This window comes from Hippocampus zosterae, chromosome 2 (genome assembly GCF_025434085.1).
Source record: "Hippocampus zosterae strain Florida chromosome 2, ASM2543408v3, whole genome shotgun sequence".
Lineage (NCBI taxonomy): Eukaryota > Metazoa > Chordata > Actinopteri > Syngnathiformes > Syngnathidae > Hippocampus > Hippocampus zosterae.
This window is the reverse complement of record NC_067452.1, coordinates 12,262,532-12,281,437: the sequence shown is the minus strand read 5'-3', so window position 1 is coordinate 12,281,437 and position 18,906 is coordinate 12,262,532. Positions and strand designations below refer to the sequence as shown.

At 43.2% G+C, this 18,906-nt stretch overlaps 1 protein-coding gene across 2 annotated transcripts in view; it reads right to left on the bottom strand.

Annotated features, from left to right (window-relative positions):
* Nucleotides 1–1,855: 1,855 nt before the first annotated feature.
* The window catches only part of LOC127595941 (metabotropic glutamate receptor 7), a 124,273-nt gene continuing 107,222 nt past the window's right edge, over nt 1,856–18,906 (bottom strand). For both annotated transcript variants that reach the window (XM_052057987.1, XM_052057988.1), the window contains exons 9-10: nt 10,070–10,322; nt 1,856–2,391 (exon numbers count right to left, since the gene is read on the bottom strand). In XM_052057987.1, coding sequence (XP_051913947.1) covers nt 2,342–2,391; nt 10,070–10,322 — 303 coding nt within the window. In that variant the 3' untranslated portion in view covers nt 1,856–2,341. The remainder of the gene's footprint in view (nt 2,392–10,069; nt 10,323–18,906) is intronic.

Genomic DNA, 18,906 nt, shown 5'->3' with positions numbered 1-18,906 from the left:
TTAATCTGATGCACCAACACTCCAAAATTATGTATTAATAAGTGAGAAGTATAATATTATTAAGAGTGATGTATAATGATGCATTGATGACTTATAAAACATCGAATCTATGAAAGGGTGGATTTGTGGACAGAATTATCGGGCCAAATCTCCACCGTTGCCATTTCTGCCCGTCTTTTTTTGGGAAAAATACTTGGAGTGGTCTGAAAAGTCCCTAAACATATCCAAAATGTTGCTCACTTGGCAACACTGCTGACAAAAATCAAAGCTCTTGCTTGGTATCTCACTTTTACTAGCGTCCACATGTGGGTACAAAAAATAAAAGCCCCTCATATTTTTCGCTTCATGGTCACTGTGAGGGCTGGTCAGCCACACCTAGCCCACTTTGGGTGGGCTGGGTGTGACCCACAGGCCCTACTTTGCTGAGTTCTGGTTTAAAGTTATGCCTGCTCAGACCACGTCAAAATACTGGCACAGCCGGTTTAACGTGATTTTGGTGAAATTGTCTGTGGCACAGGCGGACAGATGCGGGCCCTGCAGACGTACCACCTGCACACACTGTCTGTTGCTACACCATGGCCAGAGCATCCTCTTCCACACAGAGAACGGTGCCATGTCTCCGTCAAGACAATTGTCAGTTGTTCCACATTTAAAGAGAATGGAAGGAGCCACCATGATTAACGGCAACTTTAGTCGTCTGTGTTCACGCTCACTGCGGCACAGACATCCCACTTTTTAATTGCCCTTGTCTGTAAAACTTCCAACACCCGGTCTAACGCACCTCTGTACTGATTTACGCCGGTCACAAAAATAAGGCCCTGAGCATCCATTTTATTTATGTATTTATTAGTTTTTATTTTATTTATTTTGGATGTTTGTCTCTTGACATTCGCATTCCAATTGTAAAATATACTCAACGTGAGAGGTGTGAGTGAGAGTAACTTGGCTACTCAAGGCTGAACTCGGCAGGGACAAACTGATCTGACACGGCTGCTGGAACTTGGAAGGAGTCTCAGCAGTGGTGGATGAACACAGGGTGAGACAGAAAAGAACAAAGGCAAAAGTAAAGAAGTACAAGAGTCGACTTTTGCTCCTCTCGCCGGGTCTCATCTCCTCCGCATGACAGCGCCGCTCGCTCGGCTTTCTAGCGTGGCCTGCAGCGTGAGGATGAGACGGTGACATTTGCAACAGTTTACATAAACGCCGCTGTGATTAATAGCACTTATTCATACATCAGTCTGAGCGGCTCACTGAAAACTCACTCACATGAGCACTGAAAGAACTTGGCTATGTTGTTGCACTTGCATTGTATAAAAGATAACAAACTCATTTATTACATCTTCGTAAATTGACAGACATCACAACATACTTGCACGGTCGCTGTGAGTGCTTGTCACACAGTTGCTAGGTACCACAAGGAAAGGCTACAAAAAACAAACATGCTTTCAAATACAAGAGGGGTCAATGCAGCAACAGATTAAAGCCATATTCTGTCATTTGAATGATTTCCGGTAAGAGAAAACAAAGCGCAGGAGAATGCCGAAGCTCATTATCAGTATCTTTTATTTGATTTATTTTTTAATTTTCTTTCTTTTTTTTATGTTTTTTTCATGTTTTTTTTTTTGGCTTACATCAAATAGAACAGACATACATTGGCACATGCAAAGTCAACACTTTGTGGTGCATCTCATTACCATCCAAATGCCATTGAACACAGACTGCTTATCTATTTTAGTACTCCAAACATGAAAATAGTCTCAAATATTTACAAAAAAAATAGACGTACAATGCCCATCACTCAAATATAATCATCATGTGGGTTGATTTCTTTTTTTTTTGGTTCCTTAAAAAAAAATATTCATTCATTTGTGTAAAACAAAATACTGTATGTGGCAGAGCTCGCTGTTCAAGGTTCAATTTGATGTACTTGGAGCAAATAGAGGCACAGAAGAAAATCACTTGGAAACAATACAGAAGAGAAATCAGATAATGGGAACCCCAAGAGAATATGGCTTTAATGACATTGTAAAACAAAGTATCTCGAAAGCATAGCCGCTGTCTTTCATGCCCTCGTCCGCGGTGACCCCTTTCAGCGGTCAGCTTGTTCTCCGCTCAGGTCTGCCTGGTCACAAGTTCCACGCGGTACAGTCACAGCAGCCCGCAGCACTGCTCGTCTCAATCAAGTCAGGATGGAGGTGGGATGCGGTCCGCCATCCCATGTGAGTGGGCGGGTGCTGCAGGACGAGCTGAGACAGTCACAAGCCTCTCCCGGTTCCTCTGGAGCTTGACTTTTTCTTTTCAATCACAAATGGCAGACAAGCAGCATTCATCCTCGAGCACATCAGATCCTGAGGTTGTTGTAATTCACGTACGTCTTCTTGGTGGCTTGACCTAAAGAAGGAAACAAAGAAGATTGTGGGAAAAGGGGAAAGTAAACTCGGTCATCATGATTTTGAAAAAGAATGTAAATCATGTAGCAATGATATGAAAAACGTGTAAAAAGCACTCCTTTTATCGAGAGACCATATCAATAGATAAATAAAGCCAACTGACCGACCAAAAATGAAGAAGAGGGTTTTTTTGTCTTTGTGATCGAAAATTGCATTCTGCCACACTGCGATGCCGATTTACCATACCATACCATACCATTTTTGACCGCTTATTTGGGATCGGGTCGCAGAGGAAGCAAGTTTAGCAAGGAAGCCCACACTTCCCTTTCCCCAGCCACATCTTCAAACTCTTCCGGAGGGATCCGAAGGCGTTCGCAGGCCAGCTGGGAGACACAGTCTCTCCAGCGTGTCCTGGGTCATCCCTGGGGCCTCCTGTCGTTGGGACATGCCCGAAACACCTCACCAGGGAGGCATCGAGGAGGCAATCTAATTAGATGCCCGAGCCCCCTCATCTGGCTCCTCTCAACGTGGAGAAGTAGAGGCTCGGCTCTGAGTCTCTCCCCGGATGACCGAGCTGCTCACCCTATCTCTAAGTGAGAGCCCGGACACCCTGTGGAGGAAACTCATTTCGGCCACTTATATTGATGCAAATTTGAAATAAACCTAAACTAGCCTAAATTAATCCCACCCAATTTTCTACACCACTTATCTTCACAAAGTTCATAGGTGAGCTGGAGTATATCCAGGACTTTGGGCAAGAGGCGAGCCACGCCAGGAACTGGTCGCCAGCCAAAGACAATATTTTTGGGGAGTGTGAGAATTAACAGATAAGTAAATGGAATGAATTAAAATAGCATGAAATTGTTCACGTTTTTTGGAGTGTTGAACACAAGATGAGACCAGCTGTCTCGGTAAAGAGAACAAGATGCACAATTTCAACAATTACAATAAGCATCATGGGGAGGCAACATTTTGAACACTTTCTTTGTTTCTATGCCTGTCCCTTGAAAGATGTTGTTAAGTGATACCGGTCTGCAGCGCAAAAAAAAAAAAGAAAAAGAGTAGGTACTTTTTTTATGTGCTGAAAAAAGATCAACGAATCAATCAACTATAATTTGACTTTCATCGACAAAATAATCTCGAGTCTTTACTAAATTGTAAATTTCCGCAGTGTGGGACAAATAAAGGATATCTTACTAATTTTACTTCTACTACCTTCTCCAATTTACTCCCACAACGGAGAAAAGCAAATGTGCCGTCCGCTCGTCGACCACGTCACCCAAAACAAAACAATCCTTCAAATTTGCAAGAAAATATGCTGTTTCGGTATCAAACTGTGTGGTCCATTCTTCTCACCAGCTGTGAGCAATCAGAAGCAATGTGTTCTGGGCCAGCGTATCATTTGCACTCCCAATGCCCCAGTGCAACCTCACTTTCTATTTTCACTTGTTAACTAGCAGCAATAAAAAAACAAACACTCCACAAGTGGGCACCGAACAAACGCTATGTGCTGCGAGTGCGGATCGCTATGGAAACGAGCCGAGCACTCGCCTCGTCGCCGCAGTGTGCCCTCCTGTGATGCAGAAGCGTTCGGGGGCTTCAAACGTTCAAGGTGCGCGGTTTCCATTTGAGGTCTCGCCGACTCATCACGACTTGTGCGAGGCGTGCGAGGAAGGGACTTGAGTTCAGAGGCTCAAAGGTGGTGTGGGGGATTCAATTTTTCATGTTGTGGACGGCACTCAATCAGTCAGTCAACAAGGCTCACGTCTGTCATCCTCCCCGCACAGTGGAAAGGGTCGAAGTATTCTGCCTTTAATTAGATTCGCTTTCCACTGCTTTAATGTTGCTATGGCAACCATTTCCCCTGGGCTATGCAATTAAAGTTGTGCCATTCCTTTACAGCGTTTTGTAGTCTGGGTCTGCAAGTATGATAAATAAAACATCACATGTAAGACAGAATTTTGCTAGTAACTATAGGCAGCATTCAGGAACACCAGCCAGCCATTCTGAGAGCAAGCGTGTCAGTATTCGGCTTTTAATATTTATAATCTTGTACATGTTGGATGCATTGCAGCCTGTATGTATCTATATGCAATATCTCAGTTTTTTTTCAGCCATTACTGAGATTAACGTGACCTGAAAAGCATTGAGAATTTTTGCTCGGCTTTATTGGTGTATGCGTGCCTGGCTCAGTCATATGTACCGTGGTGCCTTCAGATATGAACCGAATTAGTTCCGTGACCACATTGTAACTCAAAACAATTAAATAATGTTTCTCCATTGAACTATTTGGAAATAACAGTAATCCGTTCCAGTCCCCCGACTAACTTCTTTAATCAGGAAAATTAGTCTTTTGTACTTTAGAAAAAACACTGCAATAAGATGCAATTAGACTTCAACATTTTTCATGCTACTCCAAAGTGATGTTTACTCTCAAGTTAAATGTAAAACTAAATTACGATACATTCTGTATCTAAAACAACCCCATAATGACATTTTGTCCACTAGCTTAATGCTAATGCTGGTACACTATTAGAAAAGCATTTATAATCCCTTGTGCAAATGGTCTTTGAACACAAATTGTACATTAATGTAACATTACTAACAGACCTCTATTCTTTATCCTTTACGAGGGGCTGACACCGGCTTGGAATAGGTGAGGTGTGTATTTTGTCCAGACGTCCAAGGCATGCAGCAGCACAATGGCCATTCAACTGATGCAAAGTGTAACAAAAACGCTGTGATTCTTTGCAGCTATATTTTGTGATGTTTTCCTGACTCTATTAAGTGCAGCATATTCCTGGGTCACAAATTTGAATTTGTTCCTCGAACCTGTCCTCAAAATGAGGTTGAGTTTCTTATTGAAATGAATGGGAATGCAATTCATCTGTTTTCGACATAGATACAAAAACACAATTTATGATGAAATAACAGATCACATTACTGTGCGATGTCCTTGGCTTTTCAAGTAAATGTTGTTGTTTATTGTGTTTACTGCTAGCCATAAATGGCCCACAATGTAGCACAATTTTTACCTGACACTGTGGGCTGTGGTGGCCATCTTAGGCAACAAACAAGAATGACTGCAGCCTGTGAGTGCTATTTTTCTCATTAAAAACTGTTTGGTTTTTTTTGGCAGACTGGAACAGATCAATGGCATTTCAATTCAATGAAATGAGGAAAGATAATTTGAGAATGTGAGGCATTCGGAATTAACCAAACTCGTAACTTAAGGCACCACTGTATGGCGATTTCAATTTAGTTTGAGGACATTGAAGGATGATAATTTCCAAAGCGACCAATCTCACTTTTTCTGTGAAGCTATTATGCCCTATCAATACCAGTGCAAATGTGCACAAGTGTGCATCTTCATAATCCTATAAATCACTCTAGGTCGTCTCCTCTAGGGCTGACAGGTCCTGAAAGCGAGGTATTTGGCGCTCTGATGGTTACAGGCATTGACGGAGAGTCTCCAGGGACGGCAGAGCCACAGTTCAGGTTTCGGTGCGGTCATGCACATAAATTCGCCATTAATAAATGTCACTTCCACTGCTGCAAAAAAAGAAAAAAAAACATAAAAAATAGGGGGCACAAGTGAGGCAAGGGTGCGGGTTGCAGAGATAAGGCGAGAAGACATTCATAGAGGTGAAAAACCCACAGAGCGGATGACATGATGCGCTTCTGGGATGGCATCCCGTAGACCAAATGACCCGCTAGACTCTAGCAGGGTGGGCAATTATTTTGCCCCTGCAAATGAGAAGCAGAAAATATTGTGGAGGGCCGGACCAGTTAGAAATGGAAATAGAAAATAAAGAAGATAGCACAATGTCTTTGTATGCCAGTAATAATGTAACATTCTCCTCCACCATCAGACTCAGCACCGGTTCTCCTCAAGGATGTGTGCTGAGCCCCCTGTTGTTCACGCTCTACACATTTGACTGCTCTCCGACTCTTATTAGCGGTCCAGGAAAGTTTTTAACATGATAACAATCAAACCATTCTAGGAAATGTTCATTTACTCGAGCCATAAGCAATTCACTCTGAGCATGGAAATTGCCAGAATCGGACTGAGTAAGAATTGCTTCCTTGTTTTTCAAAGTCTCGTAGATTTCTTTCCGACTCCAGGCGTGTCCTGAATGTTTCGTACTTTGTTACCCGCTTCGTTTAATCAGATACATATCACTTTCCCTTCCATGGTCATTACTCTCTCCCTCTTTCTTCGTCTTCCCCTCCCTCCCTGTGCTCTGCAACTTAAAGTAACTGCGCCACCTGGTGTTGAAATACCTGTACTGTACCTGACAAGTCTAAACAAAATGAATGCAATCAAACCTTAATTGTGCACCAATCTTCGGCGGGCCGGATTAAAAAGACCAACGGGTCGGATCCGGCCTGCGGGTCGTATTTTGCCCATCTCTGCGCTCGAGGATGTTTGATGTTGTGCTGTGACAGATGCTGAGGTTTGGACCACCCCACCCCTGTGGAGAATGTCTCGCCCCATTGGCTGCATGCACAATTCCAATAGTATGTCTTGATGTACAAACTCCCTGACTGACCGCGTTCATGCGCACATTCAGGAAAAGCACATGAGCGCATTGGGCTCATGACAGATGAGTATGACAACTGTTTGGAGACATTCCAGGGAATAGCTGTCATCCCGTAGGCATCATTCAGGGCTTTTGAGAAGCTGGTGCACCTGTGGGCGCCGTGATGGCTCCATGTGATTAGAAGCGTTGCGGGAGAGGAGGCGTTTGGCCCATGTGATGTGTCATTGGCATCAGCCGTCAATCATCACCATCCGCTCCCCCACCCCCAACGAGGAGAGATGCGTTTGGTATGCTTCCAATGAAGGACGTACATTTGACTAACGGTTTTTTTTTCTTTTTTGGGACACCTGCAGTGCATTTCCTGTGCCGCTTGTTTCGTTCGAGTCGTGGGTGTGCCAAAGCCTTGTGACTGTTTGGCAACCAATAGCGGAGCATGTATGGACAAGCATTCACACGAATGCGCAATTTAGAGCAAGGGGTGTCAATTTCATTTACGGCACCGGTTGTATTGTAGTTGTGGTTTGACTGGGCTGTGATGACTGTGATCATCATATAAATGTATAATCACCTCATCATATTATCAAACCATACGTGGGCATTCCATCACACTGAGGGAGGGACCGTCCGCCGATCACCATTTCTGTCGGTATTTCAGGCTGACCCACGGTGGGCCAGTCCGTACTTTGTCTGTGACAGCCAATCAGCGTCGGTGACATTATTTCTGTCATACACAGGCGCCAAACAAGCCGACTCACAGCCAAATAAAAAAAACAAACAAACAAAAATCAAAAACACACAGCTCGTTTGGTAAAATAGGGCTTGTCCTCCCATCATGGTCCCTCTTCCAGCGCCTCATCTTCTGTTCCCCATTGTCTGAGACATTCTCTGAGTACGTCAACCGTACTCAGAGAATCCGTACAAAAATTTTATATATATATATATATATATATATATATATATATATATATATATATATATATATATATATATATATATATATATATATATATATATATATATATATATATATATATATATATATATATATATATATTAAACACACGCACACACACAGTATATCCCTACACTTAATGAAATATACAGAATTAGAAAGGCGGACCAAAATGCCACGACCAGACAAGACTTTTATCGAGCAAAAAACTGTGGTTGCAGCATTTTCCCCAACTCCTTTTCAAAATTCTTAGAACCATGGATGATGCAATAAATCCAACAATTCCTTTGGGTTGGTTGATCCCTCCATCCTTCCATTTTCAACGCCGCTTATCCTGAACCACATACTGTATATTTTGCAAGTTGACGACACATCGAATTCCAAAATGTATCCGGACCCAGATGATTTTATTTTGTGCAATCACTTGACACAATAAAATTCAACACACAATTTTTTCATTGTATGGATCAATTACTAATCCAGTTTATTTTGATTTCTATTCAACCCACAATGAATAAATATTATGATTCAGTGATTTCAAAACTTATATAAATTCAACTATTAAGAACTAGCTACTTTGCTCACTTTAGCCTCTGAGGACAGTACGGTGCACGCATAGATACACACTCTAAGAGGATAATAATTCTGGGAAAAAAAAGACTAGAAGAAGAAAGAATAGAACTGTACAAATATAACTCATTTCCCCCAGAGAAGAATATATGCCTTGGAGTTTTGTTATTTTACTTGTTTCTTTGTGTTCCTACAATGTTTGTGAGTGAATATTCTTCATTTCAAAGAATTGTCACTCGATGTTGATTTTCTATGAGTCCTTCAACAGGATTTCCCATTGACTGTAAGCATTAGCACTGTCGATGTTCCGAAAATGAAGTACAATTTAGGTGTTATATTGAAATGACATACGATGTGTGCCATTTTTGTTGTTTGTTTGCTTTTAGTTTGACAGAAAACTCCAACTGGGATATCATGAAACAACCTATCACACCCAGGGCAGAATGATATTCGTCACGCACTTACTGGAAGCATCACGGTGAATTCACAGCTCTTTGACACCACAGGAACACAGGCATGTCAAATAGTTTTCTTCAATTAGAATGGTTTCTATGATTGTGACTAGGCAAAATACAATTTTGAATTATTGCCCTGCCAATTGATGACCTCACTAAGCGTCAAAATAGTCCGAAGTCAAATCTGCATGTAAATTTACCTTCAGGGCTGGCCAGTTCCTTCCTTGCCAGTACATTTTGATACAAATGTACTGTATCAAAATGTTTCACTCGTTAATGTCGAAAAAACTTTTAAGATTGAAGCTACTTAAAGCTGCAAGCCTTATACAGAGTGAGGAATAGGCAGAGTTTTACGACGCTTCTCAGACAGGTTTTAGTTCATCCCGAAGGCGTTTGCTCGCAAGTTTGCCACACCAAACTCATCCAGACACCCCTTCACATAGCTTACTTTGTGGACCGCCGGAACAGAAAAGTCTCCCCCCCCCATCAAATTTTCCCTCAACGTTGGCTACAATACAACTAAACAACCGACGTGTCGAAGAAGGTTAACAAATGAATAATTAGCAAATTAATTCATCTAATGTGTCCCAGGAGTGTACTTCCACCGCACACAAACTCACTCACTAACACCCAGACCTAAATAATCATTGTGATCATGTTGAGTCAGAGCGCAGTGGTCAGAGTAACACTGCTCTGCTCTATTGATGGATTGTCCCCTTCCACTCCATTCATAGAACTCTCAGTTCATCTTCAAATCTCTCCATCTCTCCTCTTCCTCCGGCACACTCGGGTTAAAGGTCTTGGCGATAACTGATGCCGTGTTCTATAGGCATTAGACATACTTTTTACCCTGGCACACAACCAATTAAATTGGCCAAATGGGATTTCCAAGTGCATGAAAGGAAGTCTGAGAAAGCGAGCGGAAGTAGCAGAAAGACATATCACTTTACCCTCCTGGGGACACCGTTTTAAAACCTCAATGGCACAGATATAAATGTGGAACCGACGACATTTGGTGGAAGTGCAACAATAAAAGCTTTGTTGGTGAAAGGAAGATATACCATAGCTGTCAGGGTCATTCCGATGTTTATCTCACGCATGAAGCACCGATTCCGCCGCAGCTTTGCGTCTAGATGACATGATGTAAAGGTTACTCACTCATCGGGTCAGCGGCAGGGTTCTCACATAGCTCCGTCTTGGCTTCTCCATTGGGTCTCTCGCTGGTCTTCTGGGACAAGCGTGACGACATGGTAGCGGCTGTCACCACCGCCTTGAAGCTACGTTTCCTCTTCTGTACGTTGAGCTCAGGGTGGAAGATAATGATGTAAACCTTGGGCATGTAGAGCATGCCCAGTGCTACTGAGGCACTGAGGTTCATGGAAATAGTCAGAGTAGTCGTCTGGATGTAGAGCTAGGAGAACGCACACACAAGTAGCAAAAGAGAAAAGAGTTTATTGGAGGAGGACGAGGAGGAAATGGGTCTGAATGGCTCTTTTGTACGAGACTCATACTTCGGTTTTGGACTTGATGGAAATGAAGTTCAATGATGGGCAAATTTTGCTGAAATTCGCTCTCAAGACAAAAAAAACACCAAGCAAGGAAGTGCTGAACAATTTGGAAAAAACATTCATTCAGATTTTTTTTTCTGCTCAACATTGCGATTGCTATTCAATACTTCTTCCTGTGTAGTTCTTAAGCAAACACTCACATAAATTAATCTATATTACCTTAAAATATATCAGATTTATTATAAATACTTAGTCTGATGGGGTAGGCTTACACTAAAATATAAAAAAATAAACTATGAATTAATATGAAAGACAATTTATTCATCTACTGCAGTTGGAGTTGTTCACTTGCTAAATCCTGATATGCAGTCTTTTAAGCGTTCACAATGACAGCTACACCAAATTCCGAAGAACAAATGTGGTGTAAACTTAAAAGTCGGTTAGTCATAAATCAGACGGCAACAATAACACAAACAAACCTGTGTCTTCATCGCTTCAACTTTTCATGTTCATGAAACAATATGTAAACATGTAGACTGCACTTAAGCACTCAACTTATCTTGGCACTATATAATACATGAAAAACATAAAACATTCATATGTATATACAGTGTTGCCCATCGCGTGCCAACTACTGACTGAAGTTATGGGGTTGTTTCAAATACTGGATATACAATATGTAATTGTCTTTGTTTCATGTTTAATTTGACAGTAAACCTGCTTGAAATTTGATCATGACTAAAATTTGTATTGAAGGACTGCCAAGATCTCATTCTCTCTTGTCGGATTATTGACTTCGCTGCTGCTCTTGGTCAAGCGTTGTTTTCTCAACCTGTCGATCTCAAAATGTTCGCATTTGCCTCCAGTTCCTTGTTGCGGTTATTGATATTATTTTGTCTTTGATCATGCTCTTGTTTAGTTTTCGTCTAATTGGACCCTTGTCATTTCGTGTATATTCTCGGCGTTACTGTTACCTTGCCCTTTGCAAGCGCTTTTTGTTTAGACCTTATTTTTCCTGGCAACTCGTGACCAGCGATTTTTGTTTATATTCTCTCGGTGCGCTTCTTCTTGTAAATACATATTTTTGTTCCGGATTTTTTGTGTGTGCGTGTGTCTACGTTTGTGGGATCCTGTGTAACGGCAAAAGACGAAGTAATAGCTTGAAAGCCCGCTGAAACTGATCTCCCAATCATCGGCTATGGCCTACAGTGCTCCTGATTGATTGAGGAAAATTACATTTTTATAAAACTGCAAATCAAATGATCTTTGTCAGTTCTTTTCCCATTTGTTGTAAATGTAGGTTTTATTTCTTTGCTGACATAGGTCTGAGTTACAAAAGCAAGTTACACTTCACTGGAATAGATGCGGAGATGTCGCTCCAGGAATGCCATGCTTCACTCATACACTCGAAATGCAAAAGCATGGGTGAGAGGGCTGAGGTGGATCAAACGAGTTTATAAGGCAGACGTTTGGCCGAGAAAAGACAGCTCCCATCCTACAAAGGCGCAAACGCCACATTCAGGAAAGAGTGGAAAATCAGATCCTCTGTCCTTCAAGAATGATGTAGCCTAAGTTGGATCAATGTATCGGTTCTTATTAGACATACCACATTGCTTGGTTATCCTTTGACGGATGGCACCTCAAGAGCCAGCCAGACAGAGCAGGGAATGTCCTTTATTTACTGTATTAGTATTTCAATTCATCCTCTCATCATTTTTATGTGAATTATTTTACTTTATTTATTAGGTCCCTAAGATGGCCGCTTGTGCGCCAGTGTGTTCGGCGACGCTCCTGCCATTTCGGGTTTTTTTACTTTTCGCAATGCTTGTTACCTCCCTAACAGCGTCTCGGTTGGTTTATGATCGCCGATCGTTGTTATTGATTCAACAACACGTCGGAGATTCGGCCGCGTTTTGGCAAGACAGTGGTGAAAAGACGCTACCTCCGTTCTTGGCTAACCTGCCGGCTGATCTCTTACGCGTTCGCTCGCTCCCTTCACGGAAGCGCCGCCGCAGCCGCGGCAAACGCAGTGGTCAGCTTGTGAAGCTGAATCAGAATCATAATCAGAATCAGAATCATCTTTATTGGCCAAGTATGTAGAACACACAAGGAATTTGTCTCCGGTATAACACGCTGCACTAGTATCATCGTAAACAACAAAATCATTGAACCATTTTAGAGTAACCAGTAGTTTTGAAGTACCATTTTGTGGTGCAAGAAGAGTGACTATGTCAGTGACTGTTTAAGGAGTTAATGGCTAGAGGGAAGAAGCTGTTTAAGTGTCTACTGGATTTGGTGCGCATGGATCTGTAGCGTCTGCCTGAGGGGAGTGGCTGAAAAAGGTGGTGGGCAGGGTGCGGGGGATCCAGGAGGATTTTCCGTGCCCTTGTCTTGATTCTTGCAGTGTGCAAGTCCTCAAGAGTGGGTAGGGCGGTGCCAACGATTTTTTCTGCCGTCCTAACTGTCCGTTGAAGTCGGATTTTGTCCTTTTTTGTGGCGGCCCCAAACCAAACTGTGATGGAAGAACACAGGATTGATTCGATGACTGCCGTGTAGAACTGTCGTAGCACCTCCTGTGGCAGGCCATGCTTCCTCAGCAGCCTCAGGAAGTACATCCGCTGCCGGGCCCTTTTCAGGATGGAGATGGTGTTCACTTCCCACTTCATGTCCTGGGAGACTGTGATTCCCAGGAATTTGAAGGTCTCGACGGTTGACACAGGGCAGTTGGATAGTGTGAGGGGCAACTGAGGAGAAGAATGTTTCCTGAAGTCCACGATCATCTCTACAGTCTTGAGCGTGTTCAGCCCGAGGTTGTGTCGGCCGCACCACAGCTCCAGCTGCTCCACTTGTTGGCGGTACGCAGACTCGTCGCCGTCTTTGATGAGACCGATGACCGTGGTGTCGTCTGCGAACTTTATGAGTTTGACAGCTGGATCTGTTGAGGTGCAATCGTTTGTGTAGAGAGAGAAGAGCAGTGGCGAGAGGACACATCCCTGTGGGGCTCCAGTGCTGGTAGTGCGTATTGATGATGTTGTTGCTCCCAGTCTCACCTGTTGTGTCCGTCCCGTCAGGAAGCTGAGGATCCACTGGCAGATCGTAGGGGACACACCAAGGTGGAGTAGTTTGGGGGTGAGGAGTTCCGGGATGATGGTGTTGAACGCAGAGCTGAAATCCACAAACAGAATCCTTGCGTAGGTCCCTGTGCTGTCGAGGTGCTTGAGGATGTAGTGCAGACCTAGTAGTAGTGAAACGGAATCTGAGACAAACTTCGATCGCTCAGGCGTGGTGTGCCCTCGACCCCGTCGCCTCGTGCTTGCTAACGGTCGTTGGCTCTCCCAACGCGGCTCTCCCAACGCGCCACGGCATTTTTTCCCTGCGCGCCTTTCTCGGGGAGGAATCCAGCGAAACCTTTTGAGGGAATTCCCACGGGCTCGGCTATCGACAGAGGCAATCCCTCCCGCTGCTACTTCCACAAGGATCGCGTTGTTAAACGCCCGGTCGCTGACGAACAAGACCCATATTCTGAGGGAGTATTTCCAATGACTTGGATTTTCTGTGTCTTACGGAGACTTGGGCAGGTACTGGTGAGTACAACGCTTTGATTGAATTGTTACCACCTGACTGTGGTTTCCTCGATACCCCGAGGACATCGGGACGTGGTGGAGGTAAGGTAAGCATCTTTAAGAACAATTTCAAATGTAAACGGTGCACATTCACCAAATCGGCCAACAGCTTTGAAGCAACCTTCTTTGAAGTTTTCCCGGTGCTTTGTGCTGTCATTTACCGTCCTCCTAAATACAACAAAGACTTTTAAAGCGATTTTTCAACCTTTCTTGCGGAAATCACGCTGAGATATGATCATATCCTCCTAATGGGGGATTTTAATATCCATGTGTGCTGTCCGGAAAAACCGCTAGCAAAAGACTTCTTAAGACTTATCGACTCTTTTAATTTTGTGCAGTAAGTGACCAGCCCGACACATGAACAAGGAAGTATTTTAGACCTTGTCCTTGCTCATGGTCTACCGGTGTCAAATCTGGAAGTCCTTGAAAATGGGATTTCTGATCACATGGCAGTTTTATTTGACGTAGTCTTATCGCATGCTGCTGTGAAATCTGGCGCTCCTAGTTGTAAACGCCGAATTTTTAACCCTCGCACTGCTCGTGGTTTCTCTGATGCCTTTAATAACCTTTGCGTACCCTCGTCTAACACAGAGGAACTCGCCTCTTGGTTCGACTCGTCATGCCGTGCCATCCTGGATTTGGTGGCTCCTTTAAAAATTGTGCTCCTAAAGCCTAAACCCGAGCCTTGGTTTAACGACATTACCCGTGCAGCTAGGCAGGAGTGTCGCAAAGCTGAACGCAAGTGGAAAAAAGACAAATTGCATGTCTCTTATCAAATTTGGAAAGACTGCTGGCGTAACTACCAGCTCACAGTAAAAGAGGCCAAAAGAGAATATCTGTCGGACCTTATTCGAGCTAACCGTCAAATAATTAAAAACGATAGATTCTGTACTCAAACCCCCTCTGCCTACTTGCTCGGATTCTTCACCCGAGATGTGCAACAGATTCCTTCAGTTTTTCATTGATAAGGTCTCTACAGCTAGGACTCCGGTCTCAAATACCGCATCTGACCCCTCTGTCCATGTTCCATGTTCAGCTGTACTAAATTCTTTTGATACTGTGTCCTTGGCGCTTTTGGAGGATGTAGTTTGCCAGACGAAGCCATCTGGCTCCCCTTGCGACTCTCTTCCCCCACGCTTCTTTCAGGAGGTTCTCCCGAGTGTTGGTGCATCGGTCTTGGATCATCATCATCAACAGCAGCCTTTCTTCTGGTATAGTTCCCCAACAGTTTAAACATGCTGTGGTCCAACCCTTGATCAAGAAACCTGGTCTTGATCCAGATGTGCTGTCAAGTTACAGGCCCATTTCAAAACTGCCTTTCATTTCCAAAATTCTGGAAAAAGTGGTACACATGCAGTTGAAACTTTTCTTGGATGAACATAACATCTTGGAGGTCTTCCAGTCAGGTTTCAAGACGATGCATAGCACGGAGTCAGCCCTGTTACGCGTTTCTAATGACATCCTCCTGGCAAATTACTCTGGAGACCACGTGTGTCTGGTTTTATTGGACTTAACTGCAGCATTTGATACAGTGGATCACAGTATTCTGCTGACTCGTTTGCAGCACTTGGTGGGCATTGGCGGCAGTGCTCTTGAGTGGTTTAGGTCCTGTCTAGCTGACAGGACCTTTTGTGTCAGCCTTGGCTGCTCTGAGTCACGCACTGCTCCCCTGTCATGTGGTGTTCCACAGGGCTCAATTTTGGGGCCTTTGCTGTTCTCGCTGTATCTGCTCCCATTGGGTTCCATCTTAAGGAAACATGGTATTCCCTTCCACTGCTATGCAGATGACTGTCAGATCTATGTCCCACTGAGCAAGAAAGACGCCTTCTCATTAAGGCCACTCCTATCCTGTCTGGAAGAAATCAAAACCTGGATGGCACAAAATTTCTTGAAATTCAACGAAAAGAAGACAGAGGTGATATTGTTTGGTCCCAGTGGCCCTTGTACATTCCATCCTGTAGACTTGGGCCCCCTGTCTCCTTATCTGAAATCAACGGTCTCAAACTTGTGCCTTAAACTGGACAGTGATTTCAAACTCGATCGGCAAATTGGTGCCCTTGTTAAATCAAGCTTCTTTCACCTTAGACAGCCGGCCAAAATAAAACCTCTCCTCTCACATGAACACTTTGAGACAGTAATTCATGCCTTTGTCACATCCCGGCTGGATTACTGCAATGCCTTGTACTTTGGAGTCAGCCAGTCCTCCATTAAGCACCTTCAGCTGGTCCAGAATGCCGCTGCTCGCCTCTTGACTGGTACTCGTAAGAGGGAGCATATAACTCCCACTCTGGCATCCCTTCACTGGCTCCCCATTCATTTTAGAGTTATTTTCAAGATCCTCCTCTTTGTTTTCAAATCTCTGAATAATCTCGCGCCACCTTACCTCTCTGAGGTCATCCGCCCCTACACACCTGCCCGGCGCCTCAGGTCTGTGGACCAGTCTTTGTTAGAGGTACCAAGAGCTAAACTGAGACTCAGAGGGGATCGAGCCTTTTCTGTTGCTGGTCCCTCTCTCTGGAATGACCTCCCACTGAACATTCGGCAAGCCTCCTCGCTGCCCATCTTTAAAGCCCTCCTCAAAACTCACTTGTATTCTTTGGCGTTCGACTCAGCATGACTTAGATTTGTTCTTGATTTTACTGCTTGGTGCTTTCCACCGCCTTTATTACCGATTCGTCTTACTGTTTATTGTTTATGTTAAATCGCTCCATGTACAGCACTTTGTATGCAGCGATGGCTGTTCGAAAGTGCTCTATAAATACTGTTGACTTGACTTGACTTATTTTGTTTTCTTCACATTAAATCCTTTTCAAAACTACACAGACACTTAGCATGTATTTCAACTTCATTCTAGACAGGGGCTCTTCATTCCTATTAACAACATGATTTATTTTTGCTTAATTTTCCAAAATGGAGAAGAGAAGAACAGCAACACTCAATGAATTACAGTTAATTTCTGTTCAAGTTGACATATTGTCTTTTCCATCTGCAATAAAATTCCAAAAACAAGTTCAATGTCCATTTTTGTCCTCAATGTAAATTAATCCTGGTTAAATTTACTCCAGAAACGTACATACTGTCGAGGTCTATGTTGTTGTCAAACATGTTGATAATCAGACTATCATATCAGATGATCATATCAAAGTGCAATTAATGCCTGTGGAACATCATCCAATCAAACCTGTTGCTGCAAACCTGATGCGAAGGCGGTTCAAGGGCATTAATGTCAACGACTGGAGAGTCAGATGCCATCATCTAAATGTGTTCGCGCAGCCTCCTTCCCACCAGCGCGCCCACTCCCACTCCTGATGAGATTGATAGACCCGGGCCGCGTCCCTCCACCTCAAGTTTCCCTTCGTGTCGGCCGTCTCATTCGGCCTCTGCAGCCTGCACCGTATCACTGTGAAGCGTCTCAGCTACAGCGATCCACTGCATGTGAATGTGACTGCAAAGAATGACTGACAATGGTCTTCGCCTTTTTGACAGCGCGTTCATTTGTCTTCCCGCAGCGCCGCACGCAGTCGCCTGTGAAAGGCTTTCAGCGCGTTCAGCGTTAAGATCGTTCATGGGACGGCCATTGATGTGTGGCGCGTGCTTACATTCCTTCCGTGACATGCCATCTCACTTATGTAACACATTCTCCTCTTGCAATTGTGATCTTATGCAACCTACATTAACTGTCTATTATTCGAGTTCTTAAAGGATGGAGCCTTTGCTTTCATTTGAGGGTCCGAGAGAGAATCACTAGAGGAGGATATATTGTTGTTTCCGGAGGAGCAGCTCACTAATCCTGTGTTTCAAACCTTGACCCAAATCACCCAGCACAACACCAAACAAAAATACTGAAATGGTGACGATCTCGTCTCCATTTACAAACACATATTATTACTCAATGTGACATGTGGGCCTGTTCAATGAAACACAATGCTGATAGAATTTCAGGAAGTAATTCAAGTTATTATGATGATGTACATGGCGACAGGTAGGCACACAAGTTTATTAGAAATGTCGCCATGAAATGGAAACGCATTTAGTTCACTCTGCAGCCATGCGTTGGGATATGAATGATACGACTTAAGTTTTCTTTCAAGACACGAAGCCTCTTTTTTTTATTATTATTTTTTTTTTTTACTTTGACTTGAGGGCAAAACAATCGGAATACAAGCACTGTATGGTGGCAGATAAGTCAACTCCAATCACTTCACAACAAGCGGCAGTTTTGCAGGTGGTGAGCCTGTTTAGTGCCACTTTCTGTCAAAGTGGACATAAAACAAAGAATTGCACGTTGTCTATTTTAAAAGTGCCACCGAACTTTGCCTTCCACTAGATTAATGCCATAGTCGCAGTGTCATAATGCTTTCAGCCAGAGGTCCCCACTCACAGAGATAGACAAAAAAAATCTGTGTGCTGAGCTGTAAATGAAGAGAGTGGAAGATTGGCACAAGCATATTACTTAGCAGAGGAAAAGAAACAACAGCAATGCCTCAGTAGCAAAGAGAAAAAAATCTAAACATAGATGGACTACAAAAGGAAATTACATTCCTCCTAAATCTAGTGCTAGGATCTTTTCATGTCTTTGGATTAATACAGTACGATATATGTACACGTTGGCCACAACCACAAAAAGAAAAAAAAACATTTGCAATATATAGGATAAATTGTACAACAGACATTTTAAGTTGTAGCCGCACCATATGTATCGTGGAATCTCTACTCACAGATATATTTCTTAGCTAAAAATATTTTTTAGTTGACTGAATCACTTTCAGTAGCCATGAAAGACTATAATCAAGATGCCAACTCCTCCATTTAATGATGTTTTATCAGGTAAATATTGAATGATATTTGTCCTTAAAAATGTTTT